We start from the raw sequence: 19,306 nt of genomic DNA, 5'->3' as shown, positions 1-19,306 counted from the left end.
GGATGCCACCAGTGCTGGTGGCAGAGTGATGGTCAGTGACACCAGGTGATGTCCTGCGGCATGTGGTGGTGGGTGGTGGTGTCCAAGTGATCTCTGGTGGTACCCAGTGATGGCTGGTGGTACCTGATGTTTATTGGTACCAAGTGAAACCCAGCGGTACTCAGTGATGTCTGAAGGTACCTGGGATCATGGCACGTCTTGGCATTGCAATCGTATGATGGTGAGGAGGAGGAGGAGAGCCCCGGGCCAGGTGTGCAGGGCGAGGGGCACAGAGTCCACATCCCCCGTGCAGATGAGTGTCCCACAGCACCAAAGGGGATTTCCCTGCGCGATTTGCCTCCGCCCGCGCAGTCCCCAGGTCAGCCAGGAGGTGGCAGGGCCACGCCGGCCAAGGGACCGCAGGTACCCCGGGGGCAGCGGGGGGATCGGGGGCTGCCTGTCTGCTGAGAGGCTCGTACCCCAAATCCCTGCTGCTCCAGTCCTACTCCAGTCCTGCCTGGGCTGCAGCCTTTTAACCCTCTGCCTGCCAGAGCCCTGCCGAGGGAGATGTCCTGGGAGATCTTGGGTCCTCCCAAACGCGGGGAGGACACCCCAAACCGTGGGCTCGCCTACGTGCTGGTGCCAGAGGGGTGGGATCTTTCAAGCGTAGCTGTTCACCCAAGGCTTGTGATGACTCTTCCTGTACCCCAGTCCCTCTCAGCACCTCAGTAACAGCGTGTTAGAGGGCTTGGGCTGGCCCTGGTTAGGCACATACCTGAGGTTTGCTGAGCCCCACTCTTGCCTCAGTAAAAGGGTGGAGGGTCTGATCCACCGTGGGTGAGTAGTGCAAGGGGCATGGGGACGGGTCTGCAAAGCCCCCTTGCACCCATGCTGGCCTCTCTCATGGCAAACCAGTCACAGTAAGACTTTTTACCCCTTTCTGTTTCAGTTTGTCACCAACCCCAGCCCTGCAGTGGGATTTGCTCAGTGTCTGTTCAACCTAATTGCCTGCACCTAAGGTGTCCTGGCTTCCCCATCCTCCGTGAAGAGCAAATAAACAGGAATGGGACACCAAATTCCATTGAGAGGTGGGACGAATGAGGGGACAGGAGAGGGAACAAAGAGGTTGCCTCCAGAGGGACAAAAAACCAAAGGCTCCAGTAGTTATCCCCTGTCCAAGGGTTGTCCCCTCACGGTCCTAAGAAGGGCAGGGCAGGAATGACCTCCAGTTAAACCGGTGTTCGGAGCAGACTGGGCATAATCCTAAACCGTCACTGTGTGTGTCTCCATCTCCTACCAAGATGGGGAGAGGTGGTTGCTGGGGTCCCTGGGTGAGTACTGGAGTGCTTGGGGTGAGGTGGGTTCCGGGCGGCGATGGGTGCTGGGGTCACTGGGTGCTTGGGTTAGGTGGCTGCTGGGTGCCTCGGAAAGGGGGGTGTTGGCGTTAGGGGGGTGATGGTGCCTGGGGAATGTGGGTATTGGGGTTAGGGAGATGCTGGCTGCCTGGGAAAAGTGGGTGCCGAGACAAGGCTGGGGGTACGGATCCACCCACACCGCAGGGTTTTCTCTTCATCACACCACAGCACGGGGGAACCCCGCACCCCCGACGTCCCGGCATGGGGGTCACGGAAGTAGTTCCTGGGGAGCACCGCGGCTCTTCGCCTTTAACGTGCGGCCGGGCGGGGCCGCCGCGTGACGGCGGAGGGAGGGGCGCAGCGGCTCCCGGCGCGGCGCGGTGCGGGGCTCCCGGCGCGGTGCGGGGCTCCCGGCGCGGTGCGGGGCTCCCGGCGCGGTGCGGGGCTGAGCCGGCACCCTGGGGCGCTCCGCAGGGGAGGCGCTCCCCGCCGCCCAGTGCCCCCGGTGCCCCCCGCACCATGCCCGAGCAGCTCAGCGTGGCCGACTTCTTGGCCGTTGCCAGCGAGGACCTCGGTTCCCCGGCCGCCGCCTTTGCCTCCAAGATGCAGAAGTGCCGAGGGGCCGTGGGGGCTCTGGAGGAGGTGAGCGAGGCCGGGGGGTGTGGCCGGGGGGGTCAGACTGCGCATCCCGCCTGGGAACATTCCCCGCATCCCGCCCGGGAACACCTCCGCACCAATAGGTGCTAGTCCCTTGATGCTTGCGCCTCCCTTGGGCTTCTGTTTTTTAGGGCCCACCCTTTCATCCGGAGACTACGCTGGTCATCCTAAACGGGTGGTTTGGGACCCTCGGATGGGGGGCCGTTTGCATCTTCAGAGCAGCCCTAGTGTACTTTTATGGGGGGCTAAGCCTGTAGAAATGAGCAAAGGCTTCTTTACAGCTCCAAGTGCCCCCTCACCCCGGGGCCAGGACATATCCCCCAACACCCTGAGGCCAGGGCGGCCTATTTCCTTGTTTCTAGGGCCAGGGCATCCCCACCTGCCCCTCCTGGGGATCAAGGCATCCCTCCCCAGGGCCAGGGCATCCTTCTTTCCCACCAGGTCCAGCACACCACCCCTGTCCGGGGACCAGGACATGCCCCCAGAGATCAGCCCCACATTTCTATCCACTATGGAGCTCCTGTGCTGGAGCCAGCCCTGATGGGATGAGGTGTCGCTGAGGAGTATTTTCAACCTCCCCCCAAAGTCATCAGCAGCCGTTTTGGGAAGGGTGGAGGTGGTGGGGTGCCTTCATCCTCCTTCTCCCGCCTGGAATAAAGGCAGTTTCCAGCTGGTCCTGTGGCTTTTGCCAACTCCTATTAGCTAAGGAATGACTTTGAAGGAGAGCCAGGGCTGGCAGGGAGTGGGGGGCCCCCGGTGCCAGGGCTGCTGGGATACCTGGGGGCCATGGGATGGGTGTCCCAGGTCTGGCAATCTGGGAAGACACCATATAGCATCCTGGTCCCTGTCAGCACATGCTGGTCACTGTCATGGATACTCTTCCCAGTGGGGAAGGAGGAGGCAGCTCTAGCCAAGAGGGAACAGCAGGAATTTTGTTTGGCTGCTTGGAGAGGCTGTGGTTAAGGGATGCGGGAATGGGGAGATCTATCCCTCGGGAGTGACAGGGGGTCTCTGGGATTGGCTTAGCAAAGCTCCAGCAAGCATGAGAGATAGCTGGGAATTGTGACTGCTGCGCTGTATGTGCCACGGAGGGCACAGAGCTGAACCCTCCATGCCACTGGAGGCTCTGGGGAGGAGGCCAACCCGCTGCTGGACCTCTGGCATCCCCCTGATCCCAGCACAAGGGGAGGAGGGAAATCTGAGCTAACCAGCTCCATGCTGTCTTTGGAGTCGCAACATGGAGATAGCATGAGGCCAGGGGGATAATCAGTGGTGGATTTGGGGATCACTGGGGGAGGGGAGAGACGCTCTGTAACCAAACTGAGCCATGATCTTTCCTGTCACCACCCCCAAATACTGGCAGGTGGCTTGGTGAGCAGGAGGGAGCGAAGGATACTGGTCAAACTCCAGTGACTGCTGGGTGGGAAGGGATGGCTATATCCCACCAGCACCCTGGGACAGAGCATAGCCCCATGCATCCAAGATAGGAGCAGGTCTCAAATAGGGGGCAGGAGCAAGCAGGGAGAGGACTGGAGATGGCTGCTCAACACTAGGGAGACATCCTGATGCTGTCTGGAGCTACTTTGTGCCTCAGTTTACCTCCTGAGATTAAAGAGGGTGCTCCTCTCCCCAAGGTTTGTGGGACTTCAGGATCCCTGGGGCTGCTGCGGAGACAGAGCCTGAGGTCCCTGGAGTGGGCTTGCAAGGTAGAATCCAGCCCTTGGTGGTTGGTGCTGGCTGCTGTGTACACGTCAGAGGGGACTGGGCACCTCTGAGCTAGGGCAGGGTGACATGGCAGAGGCTGCTGGCAGATGAGCTCCCAGCTCACCTGTCCCCCAGGGCAGTGCCACATACTGCTCCTGGCCTGACAGCTTGGCACCCTGGCCCTGGCACCCGTGGCAGCTCCCTCACCAGATAGCACGAGCCAGCAGCAGCAGGGGAGGCAGAAGAATGGCCTCCATTGAGCATCCTGCCTGAGGTCACAGGCTGTGAGCCCAGCTAGCGGTGGTGCAGGTGTGCATTCATCCCTTACTCCATCCCATGGGGAATTCCTCCTGTTGTGCCAATGTCCACAGCTGGCCCCTGACCAGAAGCCCTTGAGCTGGGCCTGGGGGATGATGGGTGCTGTCGGGGGCTCCAGACATCCCTGCCCCTCCACTCCTGAGCAGCCAAGGACCCCTGTTCCCAGCAGCCAGCCTGGTACATCGAGGATGCCAGTGCTGCCTGCAGATGCCAGTGCACTGTACAGTGATTCCCTCTGTTTATCACTCAAATACTTGTCTCTGCTTGCTCTGTGCCCACTGCCCCCTTTCTGAAAGCCCTTGTGTCCTTCCCTGGATCATCCCTGCTCTGCACCAGCCCTGCATTCTGCATCCTGCAGCTGTGAGCTAGCACCAGGGTGAGCTGCTCCATCCTGGACACTTGAAGGAGCCTGTTCCCACATTTGCCCAGTGATGCTTCCAAAGCATCTCATGCTACCTCAGTTTCCCCTTCCTAAGACTGCCAGGTTTGCAAGCCTGGAGCATCCAGGCATCCAGCCCTGGGTTCCCCCAGAGGCAGGGAATATCTCTGCTCTGGAGAGTTTGGTGCACTTGGCTGTGACACAGAAAGGCCATGAGGGGCTTTGGTGCACCCCAACATTGTCCCCTCTGTAGATGCATTGCAAGACTCCCCTGAGCAGGGTGTTTGGCTCCCACCTCAGCCCCAGTCTGCTCTGAGCCAGTTCATGCTGGCAGCATCCCATCTGATTAAGAGAACAGTGCTGAAGCTGGGCTGACGCTGCTGTCAGGAAATCAGCCTTGACATCAGCCTGAAAACCTTCAACAGAGCTCAAGCAGAGAGAGAGTCTCTTTATTGTAATTCCTCCGAGGTTTCATCCCTGCCCTTTCTGCTGTTCACGCCCTCTAAATATTTCCAGCCTGTTATCATGGCTCTGGTACCTGCAGCCAAGCCGCCCTTAACCCTTTCCTGATGCTGGGGCCAGTGTGTGCTCAGATGCTCATGCTGGCAGCACCACAGCCCCTTGCCCTTGGGTTGAGTGGGGTGAGTTTGTCATAGTGCTTGGTGGGGTTCAATTTGTTGTGGTGCTTAGGGGGCAAATCAGGGCTATACAGGCAGGAAAAGATGGGGAGATGGGGAGAGCTCCAACCCAGAGCAGGATCTGGGTGATGATCTGGGCTGCAGGGAGACTCGTGGTGCTGGGGACCATGGGGGCAAGATCCTGCATGAGCTGGGGGGATTTGGAAAGCCACATTGCTTGTTGTGAGATTGTTGTGGTTTAGCACACAACCAGCACAAGGGTTTATGAGATTTAGGTCCCCATCAGCAGGACATGGGTCCTATCTTTGGCTCTGTGGGGAGCTGAGCACCCTCACACATCTCGCCTGGTTCTGAGCCATGGGAATGGGCTTATGTGCTACATGATGCTTCAGCACCTCCTTGGTTGAAACAGTCCCTGCAAGAACCAGCGAGGCATTTTCCATGCTTAATAGAAGCTGCTGGGATCCAAAGAGCCTCTTACCTCCTCCTACTGTCTTGCTCAAACCCTCCTCTCTGGGGCCAGCCAAAGCCTTGCCTGGCAGCAAAGCTATTGGGACCACAGCCCTGGCAGGGAACCGGCTGGACGCTGTGGTTCCAGCATCTCAGGATGCCTCCAGCTCTTTTCCCAGCCCTTGGAGCTTGGATCCCACCCCACACATCTGCACAGTAGAGTTGCAGCTTTTCCAAGGGCCAGCTGGGCTGGGGGAGTGGCAGCCGTGCTTGGCTAATGAGCTCCATTTGTTTTCTCTCTTTGCTATTGCAGAGCCTGGATGGGGACCAAGCTGTGCTCCAGAGGATCAGGAAATACGTGAAAGCCATTCACATCTCGGGGCTCAGTGAGTTGGGCTTCGGGAGATGATGGGCATTCCCAGAGCACGGGGCTGGGGGTGTGTGGTAGTCCCATCCTCCACCAGCAATGGTCACACTGGGCAGCCATGGGTGCTGCTGAGCCTGGGGGTATTTGCTGCTTGGGTGCTACCAGCCCGCCAGTCTGGAAACATGCTAAGGTGCCAAAAATTGTCTTAAAATTGTATAAAGAGGGAAATGGAGGGCCTTAGGAAACTTGTTTCGGATATTCCAGTGCTGTTGTGCAGCAGGATCAGTCCAGCTTTGCTACAGAGGTGGGTGACAAACCCAAAAATAGTATGGAGGTGGATGCTAGCTGCTGGTGGAACCTCATAATGTGACCTGATAATGTGCTTAGATGCCAAAAACTGTCTGAAATATAAATAAAAAGGAAAATTGAGAACCTCAGGGAAGTTGTTTTGGGGCACTGCTGCTATTCTGCATTAGGATCGGACCAGCCCTGTTAGAAAGGGATGGAGAGATGGTGTGACCCCGATGTGTCAGGTGCTGCAGGGTCAATCCATGTCCCTCTTTGGTGTCTCTCCATACAGCCCATGTGGAGAATGAAGAACAGTACAGCGAGGCCCTGGAGAACTTTGGTAACAACCACCTCTCCCAAAACAACCATGAGCTGTCTACCGGCTTCCTAAACCTGGCCGTCTTCACCCGCGAGGTCACGGCACTCTTCAAGAACCTGGTAAACTGTCCCAGGATTGGAATCCCCCACCAACCAGTGCAGCTCTCCTCCTTCCAGTTTAGCTGCCCTCCACCACATGCAGCAATCCCTACCTCCTACCCTGGGCTCAGGGACACATTCCCAGTGCTCTCAGACCATCTGATACACCCCTTACTGGATTTATAGCTCGCTCCCAGCTCCCTGGGGCCATTGACACTGGGATCTGATGGGAATCTAGGGCTGCTATTTTCATTTTTCCCTTTTTTCTTGCTTTCTGTTTTTTTTCTCACATCAATTGCATCTCTGATCTCGCTTGCCAAGAGTAAATCAAAGCCACGCTGGGCTGCACAGTGGGGCCATGGGGAGCAGGCAGAGGCGGCTGTGAGCCGAGCCAGGAATGGCTCCGATGGAAAACTCAGGTCCTGAATGGAGCTGGGTTCATGCATTTGCCCAGCAGCAAATCCCTGGGGGGTCCCATGTGGCCCCCTCTCTGTTCACTTTCAAATCCCCCTCTCCGAAGGGTGTTTTTGGCCCCTGGCTCTGCTTAAGGAGGAAATTGATTTCTGCTGCCCTTCCCCCAGCAAGAATTTCAGATTTTCGACGTGTTCCTCTCCCAGTTACCCCAATCTGGGCCTCCCTCCTCCTCCCCTTCCCCATCCTGGCTGTCATTGCCTGCGGGACTCCCGTGCTCCAGTAGGGCTCTGCAGAACTGTCCTGATGGAGGAGTTGGACCAGTTCTGAGGGTCCCCACCTCCTGCCCCATGTGCTGCTGAGTAAGTTCTGTGCCAAAAGCAGATCCCAAAAGCTGTTTCCCCTCCTAGAGTCTCCCTGGACCTCCCCCGTTACCCCTGGTTTGGGGGTGGTCCTGTGCCCTGGGGCTAGGTTTCTCCTCAGGTGCTGCAGAGGACCAAAACCCTTTTAAAAGAAATCTGGGTGCACTGGGGAAGTCCCATGTGGGTGCTGGAGCTGCTCTCACAGCTCTAAAATGGGGTGCTGCTCCATGGGCTGCATGGAGGGGTGCCAGGACAGCAGTGGGCTCCCATGTCCCCACCACACACCCCTGCACAGCACTGGTAGGGATAGAGGTGGCTGCACTGCCATCCCCAGATCCCAACAAAGGGAGGCATTTTGGGAAGCCCCTTTGACATGGGTGAGCTCTTTGTATCACAGGACCATGGAGGGGCTGGTCGAGTTGCTGGATGTTGGGGACAGGAATGGGGACAGGGATGAGGTGTCAGTGGGGGAAGACAGCTTTGTTTTTGGCAGCTGCGGCGCTGGTGTGGTTTGTGGGAAGAGCCACATTCGTCAGACATCTTGCAGCCAGTTCCAACAAGCCCCAGCATGCCCTCTGCCAGGATCCTGGATTCAGCCACCCTTCCACCCTCTTTAACCCTTCCTGGGGCAGTGACGGAGTTGGGGGGGAGGTCCCTGGCACCAAGGAGGACCTGGGGCTCCACCTCCCTGACTTCCCTCACCCTGGGGTGACCCTATCTCTACCTTCTGCAGGTGCAGAACCTGAATAACATTGTGTCCTTCCCCCTGGACAGCCTGTTGAAGGGGCAGCTGAAGGATGGCCGCCTGGTAAGTCCTGTCCCCAGGGTCACTCATTTGGCAACACTCTGCAGCGAGACCTCTGGTATGGATTCAGCTCATGCCTGTGGCCAGGAGAAGGAAGGAGTTAGCACCAGGGCCTGGAAGGAAGCAGTGAGCGCTGGGAGTGACAGAAGTGAGGGGTGAAGACCTGGTAGGGACACCCATCACCCTCAAGGGGTGCAGCAATGCAGAGCAAAGCTCTTGGCCCCTTTAGTGCTACCGGCTCTTTTGCTTTCCCTGACAGCTGCCATCCCCCTTTTCCTTTGCCACAGGATTCCAAGAAGCAGATTGAAAAGGCCTGGAAGGATTATGAGACCAAAGTGTAAGTAACAATCTGCCTCTGGCAAAATCTACCTAATCCCACTGTGCACAAAGGTGTTTTGTCCCTGGGCTGGAGCCAGGCACCGATGGTGCCAGTTTGTCAGGGAGAGGGTTCTGGTCCAGCTTTTCCCAAAAGGAAAAGGGAGAGGGGCTGGAGAGGGCTTGGAGATGTTTCTCCTGATCCCATCCCCACTGTAGCCTCCTGCATGGGACACCCCTCAGAGCAGGCATGTCCCCAGCCCACCTCCATTCCATTCCACAGGGGAAAGATGGAGAAGGAGAAGGAACGAGCCCGCGTGGCCGGGGTCATCCAGGTGGAGCCAGCCGCAGCGGAGGTGGCCGAGGACATGCAGAAGGAGCGGCGGCTCTTGCAGCTCCACATGTGTGAGGTGGGGGCTGTGCCGAGGGGACTGGGGACTTTGTCCCCCCAGGAACAGAGTCCTGGGGACCACTCTGCTAGAAGCTGTGCAGGGACATCAGAGCCTGTCCCGGTATCCGACACCAAAGCAGCCCCACCTGGGGGGACCATTCTCCGTGCCCTTCCCCCTGTGCCCCTGCATGGTCCCAGCTTGGGAATCTCCATCCCATCCCATCCCATCCCATCCCATCCCATCCCATCCCATCCCATCCCATCCCATCCCATCCCATCCCATCCCATCCCATCCCACCCCCCTGTTGAGGTCCCTGTGGGATGCAGCTCCAAATGGCACCTATGGTGCCCCACAAGGATGGCCTGGGGGTTCCTTCCATGTTCCCCCAGCCCCATTCCTACCCTTCCTTGGGTGGCATTTGGGTAAAAAGTGAGCTTTTTGACTAACATCCGTGAGGTTGGCTTTGTGGTTTTTGCCTATCCTCAAAACTGCTCCAGGCTTTGATGAAGGCGGTCCCAAGTCACCCCAGATCCTTGTCAATTCTGGGTCCTTGCAGTCCATGCTCAAGAGGTCAGATGGGAAGAAGGGAAGGAGACTCAATTTCAAAGCCCTGCGGCAAGGAGGAACCCACGTGTCCTGGCTCCAGACACTCAGCAACCCCATAAATTTTGAGTGTGGCAGAGCAGGAAACAAGTCTGCCATGGGTTGTCCCAGAGGTCTCCCGTGTTCCTGGGCGCCAGATCCTGGTGCTGCCCCATGCCCACCCAGCAAAGAACAGGGATTGTGAGTAGGAGGCTGTGCCTGCCTCGGAGCTGGGACCCAGCCAGATGAGTCACAACCTTGAATAGCTCCACTGTGGGATAAATAGCAGCACATGGAGAAGTGGGAGCTGGAGCAGGGCATGTGTACCCATGTTTCTGCATGCATGAGAGCTGCGGCTGGCCCTGGAAATAGGAGGGCATTTCTTCCAGGGGCTGGGGGCCATATGATGCACGCAGGTTTATTGGAAAGTGAGTTTTGCTACTTCCAGGCTCCTGTTTCACCCCATGGGGTGGTGGTGTCTCCCCGTTGTGGGCCATCTCACACCCTCAGGGCTGTGGGAGCAGTTGGACACGGGCCCAGGGCTGCTGGGAGCATCCCTTTGTTCACAGGTCCCAGCCAGCACTGCCTGGAATGCTCTGCTGCCACTGTCACTGTAGGATGCGGGTGGCAGGGCAGGGACATCCCACGGGAGCAGGGCACACGTGGCCTTTTCTAGGTGGGACATACTCCCTGACATTGACTTGGCCTCTCCAACTGTCATGGAGCACTTTAGGAGCTGTGCCCAGTCCAGTGGCCCCTCAGGGTGTCTGCAGTGCCTGGGGCATGGTGAGGCTCCATTCCAGGAGCTCTGTCTCACCCTGGAAAGCCCCCAGAGCTCAGGGCTGTCTCCCCTTCCCCTCGCTCCCCACTCAAAACCATTCCAGCAGTGGAGAGGAGCTTGCAGGAGCAAGACTCTGTGTGTTTCCTTCCTTGCCTGCAGCTGATGGATGGGTTTGATGCATAAAGCTGAAATTCCCCATCCCACAGGGCACCTCAGCAGACCTCCAGTGCTGGTGTGCTGCAGGTGCTCACTTCTTGGAATCTGATTTTTTGGGAATAGAAGGGCCATATCTTTAAAAACATTTGGCCTTTTTTGTTGTGTTTTTCCTTTCCTCCGCAAGCTGCCTTGAGTTTTGGTTATTTATTAACTCCAGAAGTGAGGGTGGAATGAGCAGTGGGAGAAGCATGCTTGGCTGGAAAGCCTGGAGGCCTGCCTCAGTCCTTGAACTTTCCATGTCTTGGAGGACTTCCAGAGCCAGGTTTTTTGAGGGTGGTCCCCAGTGAGCTGCCTTCAAATCCAACATCATGACTTGATTTCCTGAAACCCAGCCAGTGTTTTAACCTTCCTCCCTGTACTGGGAAGGGAATCAAGGGCTAGGCAGGCTCTTGCTCTTTCCTCTGGGATATTTTCAGCTGGTCCTTGTCCCTGTCACCTAACCGGGTGTCTTCTCCTCCTCCAGTACCTGCTAAAAGCCAGAGAGTCTCAGATGAAGCAGGGACCAGATTTCCTGCAGAGCCTCATCAAGTTTTTCCACGCTCAGCACAAGTAGGTGCCACCTGGGTCAAAATGGGGCTGGTTGTCACCCTTGGGTGGTCCCATGAGGGTTTGGGGTCTTCTGCTCTCATCCCAGAGCCATCAAGCTGTTGGTGGAGATACTGGGCAGAGGCCATCACTCTTCAGTTTTTTCCAGGGAGTTGAAATGTGCTTTGGTGTCTTGAGGAGCTGTAATCATGTCCATGGGGCAATGGGAGGGGCATTGGCTGGAGATGTATCTGATTGTTTGGTTTCTGGATAGACTTCCAGGGATGAGCTCAGCTGAGCAGCTCTGGCATTAGCCATGGGGCTTGTAACGAGGGTGTTTGGAGTTAGGATCAACATCCCCTTCCCTTTCCCGGTTCTCTGAGAGGGTGGAATAGCAGTGTGTGGGAGTCACCATCTCCTCCAGCTCTCAAGTGGGGAAACTGAGGCAGGTTGAAACAGTCACTGTGGTTAAAAGCATGTCTTTGGTGGGGACTGTGACCCAGGGATCCCCCACAATGTGGCTTTTGGCAGCACTGCTCCCCAGTGAGTTGAGCTGGGATTAAACAAGAGGCCTGCATGCCAAACACCCCAAATATTTGGGGTATCCAAACCCCATGGGCTAGGCTTGGCCTTTGCTGGGCTCTCTCCAGATCCCTGTAGCCAGGGAGCCACAAAGCAAGTACCAGGGAGGAGATCACCATGATCTCCTGCCACATTTTCTCTAAAAACCCTCTTTTTTCCTCCATCTTCCCCATCTGCATCTTAATCACGCTCAACAAACACCCAGTTTCTTCCAAGACGGCTGGAAGGCTGCCCAGAATCTCTACCCCTTCATTGAGAAGCTGGCTGTGTCCCTGCATGCGGTAAGGCCTTCATGCTGCTGTGCAGTGCCCTCAGCCCGTCCCCAGGATGCCCCCGTCCCCGTGCCAGCCCCGAGAGCCCCTGCCCAGGGCAGCCCTGAGGGCAGCTGCTCCCTCTGCAGCTGCGCCAAGCACAGGAGGAGGAGGTGAAGCAGCTCACACAGACCCGCGATTCGCTCCGCAGCATCCTACAGCTGGAGAACAAGGAGGTGAGACCCCAGGATGGGCAGGGAAGAGCTGAGAAGGAGTATCAGGAGGGTGCTGGGTACCCTGGGGTTAGTTTGGGAGAGGGGAGCTGGGTTAACCCCTCCAAGGACCTGGAGACATTTGGATACTGGGAGGGCACAGGGCTGTCTGTCATCTTCTGGACACTGTACCCCCGTAAGGACAAGGTCACCTGCGGCAGCACCTGCCTCTCTGCCTCTCACTTTGCTTTTTTATTGTCTTTTTTTCAGGAAAACTTGAACAGGAAGAACTCTGGCAGTGGCTACAATATCCACCAGCACCAAGGCAACAAGCAGTACGGGACAGAGAAGTCAGGATTCCTGTACAAGAAGAGTGATGGGTGAGGATGAGTGTTTTCCCGGAGAGCTCTTGGCTTCATCCTGATATTGTCAGTGCTCATGGGAGGCCCCAGAGCTGAAATCCAGCTCACAGGACATTTAGTGTTCTATGAGTTAGAGAAAGCATAACCCCATGTCCAGAACTCCCATCAGGCCTCTGCCATGGCTGGTTTGGGATGTGGATGTGGGTGACTGCAGCTGTGCAATCCTCACTCCTCCTTTTCCTCCTTCTCAGGATCCGCAAAGTGTGGCAGAAGAGGAAGTGTGGTGTGAAGTACGGCTGCCTGACCATCTCCCACAGCACGGTGGGGAGCGTGGGGGCTGCAGCCCTGACCCTTTTTTGGGCACCCTTTGGGGCTTTGTGTCCATTAGATTTCAGGTTTAGTTTTGCCAAAACTGATCACAAATCTGCCTGGCTTAAAAGTCAATGCAGGATGAGACTGGACGGTTTAAAGAAAATCCCCCCATGTCTGACAGGGGTCGCAAGGTGGTGCCCCGTGTCTGACAGGATCCGTGGGAGAGGAGGGCGATGCTGGCTGGGGCAGCCGGAGGGACAGTGAGGGTCCCGCGAGCCCAAGGGGACGGGGCTGCATGGGAGGGAAGGGCTGCCACCTGGCGGTCTGGGCTGTGAACTGCAGGGGGGACAGAGGGACCTCTTGGAGCCGTGTTCTCCTGCGAAGGGTTCCCGTTCTTCTGAAATGAGTCAGGCAGGGTCTGATTTGCATGGTAAGCCCACGAGAAACCATCTGTGGTGGTGGTTGTACCACTACAGTTGCCACCGGAGATGGCGATGCCCATCCCATTAGTTCCTGGTCCTTTAACCCACCTCGGTCCTCTCACCCTGCAGATAAACCGTCCCCCTGTGAAGCTGAACCTCCTCACCTGCCAGGTGCGGCCCCATGCTGAGGAGAAAAAGTGCTTTGACCTGGTGACACGTGAGTACCTGGGATGAGGTGCAGTGGCTGGGGTGTGAGGTGTTTGACCTGAAGGTGGAGGCTGTGGTGGGACCTCTCCCTTTTTGGAGTGGGTTTTCCCTCTGAAACGCAGTGGCATCCTCTTTAAAGGCTTATAATCTGGCTCTGGGTGTCTTCCTCGCTGTCTTTACAGATGAAGGACCAATCTTTTCAATGAGTGCTAGAAAGCTGAGATAAAAAGAGGTTGTGACAGGGCTCAGGTGATGTGAGAGTGATGTGCAGTGATTTAATTTGAAATTAAGCAGCTCCTTTGAAGAGATTTCAGCTGATTCCTTGGCAGCCCTAGACCACAGAATCCTAGATTGGTTTAGATTGGAAGCAATCTTAAAGACTGCTTTATTCCACACCATGGGCAGGGATATCTTCCACTAGACCAGATTGCTCCAAGCCCTGTCCAAGCTTAAACAATTCAAGGGATGTGGCAGACACAGCTTCTCTCCTTTCACCTTCTCTCCTCTCTCCCCATCCCTGCAGACAACAGGACGTATCACTTCCAAGCGGAAGATGAGCAAGAGTGTGTTGTGTAAGTGCCACAGCCCATCCCTCCTCCTTGACGTGCCAGATCCTGCTCTGCCTTCCTCATCCTCCTCTTCCCCTCCCTCCTGCCCAGGTGGGTCTCAGTGCTGCAGAACAGCAAGGATGAAGCCCTGAGCAATGCCTTCAAGGGGGATGGGGGCAGTGGTGGGGTGGCGGCAGGCACCGGGGTGGACGGCGGCATGCAGGAGCTCACCAGGCTGGTTATCAGTGAGGTGAAGAACATGCCAGGAAACAAGCAGTGTTGTGACTGTGGTGCCCCAGGTACGTCAGGGCCTGGGGTGTCCCCCTGCCCTGGGTGTGAGTCAGAGATCATGGGGGTCACAGCATCTTTGGGGGCTGGGTATGGTGCTGAGCCCTGCCCTGCTCCCGCTGCAGATCCCACATGGCTCTCTACCAACCTTGGCATCCTGACGTGCATAGAGTGCTCTGGGATCCATCGGGAGCTGGGTGTGCATTATTCCCGCATCCAGTCCCTCACTCTGGATGTTCTCAGCACCTCCGAGCTGCTGGTAAGCTGCTCTCTGAGCTCAGAGATCTCCTGGCCCCTGGGAACCACCCTCTGTGTCTCCCAAACCCCCTGTGACACAGGATTCATTCCTTCTCCTCCATCTCATCTGTCCCCAGTTTGCTCCAGGGTTTGCAGACTTGCCTCAGTTTCCCCAGCACAGTGGTATGGGCAAGGGCCATTTGCTAAGCAGGGAGCTGCTGGCAGCTCCCCAGGATTTTGTCCCTCCTAAAACAGATTTTCACTGCCATAAAACAGCATCATCCTGGCAAAGATGCTGCTCTGAAAAAGCCCTGAGTGGATCCCAGGGATTCCTTCCTTCTGGGATGGAATCTGGCTGGAACAGGGTGAGTGTGGCCAGGAGGGCTCATGTTCCTCTCCTCTCCTCTCTCTCTAGCTGGCTGTTAGCATTGGGAACACTCGTTTCAATGAGATCATGGAGGCTGCACTACCCACACAGGACTGTCCCAAGCCTTCAGCCAGCAGTGATATGTGAGTCAAGGACTTGGGTGGGCTGGGAAGAAGAGGAGGAGAGGTAAAAGGAGTGCATGGCATGTGCCCTGTTCTTGTCCACACGCTGCCACTGTCCATCTAAGACAGCCCTGGGATGAGGCATCCTAGTGTCATTGCTGGTTTGTGGTGGGGATCTGCACCTCTTTAGAGGCTTACCCTTGATCCTGAGGCTTCAGGAAGAGGCAGGAGCACACGGCTCCACATCCCATCTCCATGCCCATCCAAGCCCCCCTTCCGGCAGGGCTGCGCGCAAGGAATACATCATGGCCAAGTACATGGAGCGACGCTACGTGCAGAAAAGCAGCCAGGACAACACCCACAGCCTCTGGGAAGCCATTCAAACCCGTGACCTTCTGGCCCTGCTCAAGGCCTTTGCCGAGGGGCATGACCTGACCAAGCCCCTGGCCACCCCTGAGGGTCAGGTGAGACCTGCACCTGACAGGGAATGGATGTTCCCTCTCTGGGTGCCTGTGCTCTGGGTTGCCTTGGACTTTGGGAAGGGATATGCTGGTTGGAAGATGAGAATCCTTAGGTCCAGCTTTCTTCTCTCCTACATATAGGAGATGAAGCATTGTTGAGGCCAGCTCTCCTCTCCCTTCCATATCCTGGGCGATGAGCATACATGTGTCCAGTGCTCCTTTTCCTTTCATTCAGGGGGGGAGATGAGCATTCTTGGATCCAGTACTTTTCCCTTTATCCTGAGGAAAGATGACCACTCTCAGGGTCATTTCTCCCTCCCATCTCTTGGCAGGATGCAGGCGAGCTGCCGCTGCACGTGGCCGTGCGCCATGCCGACAGATCATCCCTTCCCTTGGTGGACTTCATCATCCAGAATGGGTGCGTCTCCAAGGTCTCCCAGTATTCTCTGCCCCTCTCCCTCATGGGAGGAATGTACAGGATGCTAGTATCAAAGCCTTGACTTTCCTGCTGTTGGTCCTGCACAGGGGAACACTGGACCGGGTGACGCAGAATGGGAACACGGCCTTGCACTATGGTGTGCTCTATAACCAGCCCAATTGCCTCAAGCTGCTTCTGAAAGGGAAAGCCACCTTCACCACAGGTATGGTATGGGGGTTTTGGGGTTCTTTGGTGGGAGTGGTAAGGCTGCAAGGTGGATTTGTCCCCCTTTTGTCCCTTGGGCAGTGAACGCGGCAGGCGAGACAGCTCTGGATGTGGCGAGGAGGCTGAAGTACAGCGAGTGTGAGGAGCTGGTAGGTGGGGTGGAGAAATGGGGGAGAAGCTCAGAGTGGGGAGAGGGGACCAAGTGCCTGAGGAGGGCTGGCATGAGGGCGGGGGGCTTCTGGAACATGTCCCTCCAGTGCTGAGACCACTGTGGGCTGCCCCATCCTGAGATCCCCCTGACCTGCCCCATCCCTCTGGCAGCTGGAGCAGGCGCAGGCGGGGAAGCTATCCCTGCAAATCCATGTGGACTATGACTGGGAGCCCCCATCAGAGTTCCCCTATGACAGTGAGGATGAGCTGGAGGAGAAGGTACTGTGGGGATGATGGTGGGTACTGTGGGATGGTGGGGCCTCCACATCCCCAGTAAGAGAGCTGGGGGAGTGCAGACCCTTTTGGGGGGCTGGTGGCAGTGGGACATCCCTGGAGCTGTTGTGTGTACCCCCAGGTGAGCCCCCTCCAGCGCTCCTTCAAGGGTACATCACCAGTGGCCACCAGCCCACTGCCTGCCTGCCCCCAGAGCCGTTGGAGCTGCATGGGGATGGACATCACCAACAAGACCTACGAGAGCATCCTGGTGCCCTCGCGCACTGCACCCCGCCGGGCTCACAGCGAGGAGATCCCCCCACCGCTGCCCCTCAAAAACCCTACACGGGGCAGCTCTCGCCCCAAACCCAGCCACAGCCCCACTGGTGAGTCGGAGTTGGGGGTCATCGTGTTGGGGCTGTGCCTTCCCCCAGAGACCAAGTTTATTGTCCCCACTGCACGTGTTCCCACAGAGCGCCCTGAACTGCCCCGGCAGGCATCAGAGCCCCACTTCTCTGGGCCAGTGGAGGCAGTGGCACCACGCAGCCTGCCCTGTGCCAGCAGCACGGGTGCCCTGGATGGCAGCCCCAGCACCCGCAGCCCCACCGAGAGCCAGAGGGCAGCGTACTGGGAAACCCGCTCCGAGACGGACACGAGCAGCAGTCGGCGGGGGCCAGAGCTGAGTCCCCCACCCACGCAGCCCCTGCCAGGCAGCACGGTCCCTGACATCCCCCCTGTCAAGTTTGGGTAGGGACCCTGCTCCAGACTGCGGGTGCACTTGGTGTTGGGGGATCGTTGCACAGTGCTGGTGGGTGAGCTTCAACCTCTGCCACCCCCATGGGCATGGAGAACTGCTGTGAAGCAAAGGGGTCCCCACCCTCTGGTATCTCCAAAGAAACTGATGGTGACCCTGGGATGCAGGAGGAGACAAGGGCAGCTGTGGGGATGCTGGGTTGTCGTTGGAGACAATGATGCAGATTATTTGGGAGGACATCAAGATCCTCTGCCAGTTATCAGATGTATTTTTTCTCTCCTTTGGGAAAATGTGGTGGGATGGGCTCATTTGAGGGAGTTTGGGTGCTGGGGACCCTTTTCATCAGCATCCAGGGTGCTGTGGGTGAGATCCAGGTCCCATGGGGGAAGCCCTAACCTCCCTGAGACCTTGTAGGATGGAGAACAGGGTGGGGGAAGGCAACAGCAGAGAGGGGGTGACATTGTTCCCACTGTCACCCACAGCTCAGAGAGCACCCGCTCATACCGGCGCATTGGTGGCATGGTGGGCAAAATGGGGTCGGCTGGGTCCCCCCAGAGCCCTGGTGGCCCCGAGGACCCTGCTCTCAGCAAGGTGCCCCCTGTGCCCATGCCCAGAAGATTTGCTCCGGTAGGTGCAAATCCTCCTCTGCATCCCCACGCATCCCAGCTCCTTTTATCCTGGGGTGGCAGATGGAGTGATCAGGGGGTCCTGTTCCTGTTTCCACCTTCTGGATGGCCACGGGGGGGTCTGTCACCCCCTTTTGATCCCATTTCAGGCCAAGGGGAGGCAGAAGAGGGTAAAGGCAGTAGCTGACTGCAAGGGAGACAAGGCACGAGAGCTGACCTTCTCCAAGGGGGAGGTCATTGTGGTGACACGGGAAGAGGACGAGCAGATCTGGGTGAGTCACCATGGCACAGACAGGTGCTGGGTTTGGATCCTGGTCCTTTTCCCCCTCCAGTTCTCTTCTGGAGGAGGCTGGCTTTTTCTGGGGGGACAGACTTCTGCCCCATGTATGGATGGAGGAGGGCTGGGAGGACTCCACTGATGTGTCACCACAGCTTTGCCTCTCTAAATCCCTGTTCGAATTGAGCAGGCAAGAAGTTCTGGGGCTGATCTCTCGAGATAAGACTTGCACTCCCCTGAACCCTCTTTCTGCACCCTCAGGTCGGCTTCATCGAGGGTGATGGCTCCCGCACTGGAGTCTTCCCTGCCAGCTTCGTCCACCTCTTGCAAGACTGACCATGTGAGGGTGGCCCATTTGTCACTGTCCCATTGACTGGGAGTAGAGCCAGCTCCCTGCTGGGGACTTGATAGAGCCAGACCACAAGGGACATGTGCCCAGGATCCTGGCGTGAGACCACTGCCCTCCAAGGGGGCCCAGAGATCCCCTGCATTGGGAAGACCATCCATGGATGGCAGCAGTAGGGAGCTGAGGAGCAGAGAATGGACATGCTCACTGCACTGGTGGGCTGAGGTTTCTGTGCCAGCCCCTGCTCCCACTGCTCTTCTGTCCTTCCCATGGTCTCTGCCCATCCCTTGGGTTTTCTTCTTCCTTCTCTGCAAGGAATTTGGGAGGGGGGAGCTATATTTGGTATCCCTCTCCCATGAGATGGTCATGAAGCCTTCTCTTCATCCTGGGGGCTGCCGTGAACCACCAGCCTCCTCCTGTATCCCAACTGTGAAGCCTTTGGGATGGGCAAGAAAGAGGAGAGGGGCTTCTTTTTTTGTGTCCATCACCTACCCCAGGTTTTGGGAGGTGCCTGGACTGGTGGAGTTCAGGGATGCTCCAAAGCTTCTCCAAAACTGGTAGCAAAATGCCAGGTGGTACCACAGAGCCCCTGCCCCATGTCCCTCATGTGGGGTGGGTGCTGGATCACTGCCCCTTCCCTTGCGGAGGGGGCAGGAGGTCTCAGAGGGGGTTTTGCAACTTTCTCTAGGACCGGCATACCCCTGTAGCAGTGTCCTTTGGGAGCCCCCTGCCTCCATACCCCCTCACTTTACCCTTCTCATTTCTGTGTCAAATGCTTCATCTCAAAAAAAAGTCTTTTTTTTTTAATGTTTCCTGTCTGATTTCTAATAAACCATCATTTTTTAAGCACCTGGGAGTGTGTTGGGGGGTACAACCCCTGCCCTGGCCATCCCCAGCATGGTGATGCTGCTGATGTGTCCCCAAG

General features: G+C 57.2%; 1 protein-coding gene across 3 annotated transcripts; it reads left to right on the top strand.

The window, feature by feature from the left end:
• Nucleotides 1-1,853: 1,853 nt before the first annotated feature.
• On the top strand, nt 1,854-19,129 carry ASAP3 (ArfGAP with SH3 domain, ankyrin repeat and PH domain 3; the record flags this gene model as incomplete). Of its 3 annotated transcripts, XM_084222600.1 has the most annotated exons (26): nt 1,854-1,976; nt 5,794-5,866; nt 6,428-6,573; nt 8,059-8,133; nt 8,418-8,467; nt 8,729-8,855; nt 10,880-10,965; nt 11,729-11,804; nt 11,924-12,010; nt 12,257-12,366; nt 12,600-12,669; nt 13,212-13,299; nt 13,813-13,861; nt 13,949-14,136; nt 14,251-14,384; nt 14,778-14,872; nt 15,135-15,315; nt 15,645-15,730; nt 15,838-15,953; nt 16,037-16,104; nt 16,277-16,384; nt 16,521-16,764; nt 16,852-17,125; nt 17,615-17,759; nt 17,908-18,030; nt 18,297-19,129. In XM_084222600.1, 26 exons carry the CDS (start codon nt 1,854-1,856, stop codon nt 18,369-18,371), a joined length of 2,997 nt encoding a protein of 998 aa, XP_084078726.1. In that variant the 3' UTR covers nt 18,372-19,129. The 3 variants fall into 3 exon arrangements, with proteins under 3 accessions (XP_084078726.1, XP_084078725.1, XP_084078724.1); XM_084222599.1 differs by having other exon boundaries at nt 16,521-17,125; XM_084222598.1 differs by having other exon boundaries at nt 13,949-14,384.
• Nucleotides 19,130-19,306: the final 177 nt, after the last annotated feature.

Source organism: Fringilla coelebs (genome assembly GCF_963513975.1).
Source record: "Fringilla coelebs genome assembly, chromosome: 28".
Taxonomy (NCBI): Eukaryota; Metazoa; Chordata; class Aves; order Passeriformes; family Fringillidae; genus Fringilla; species Fringilla coelebs.
Note: the sequence above shows the minus strand (reverse complement) of the source record. Positions and strands in the feature narration are given on the sequence as shown.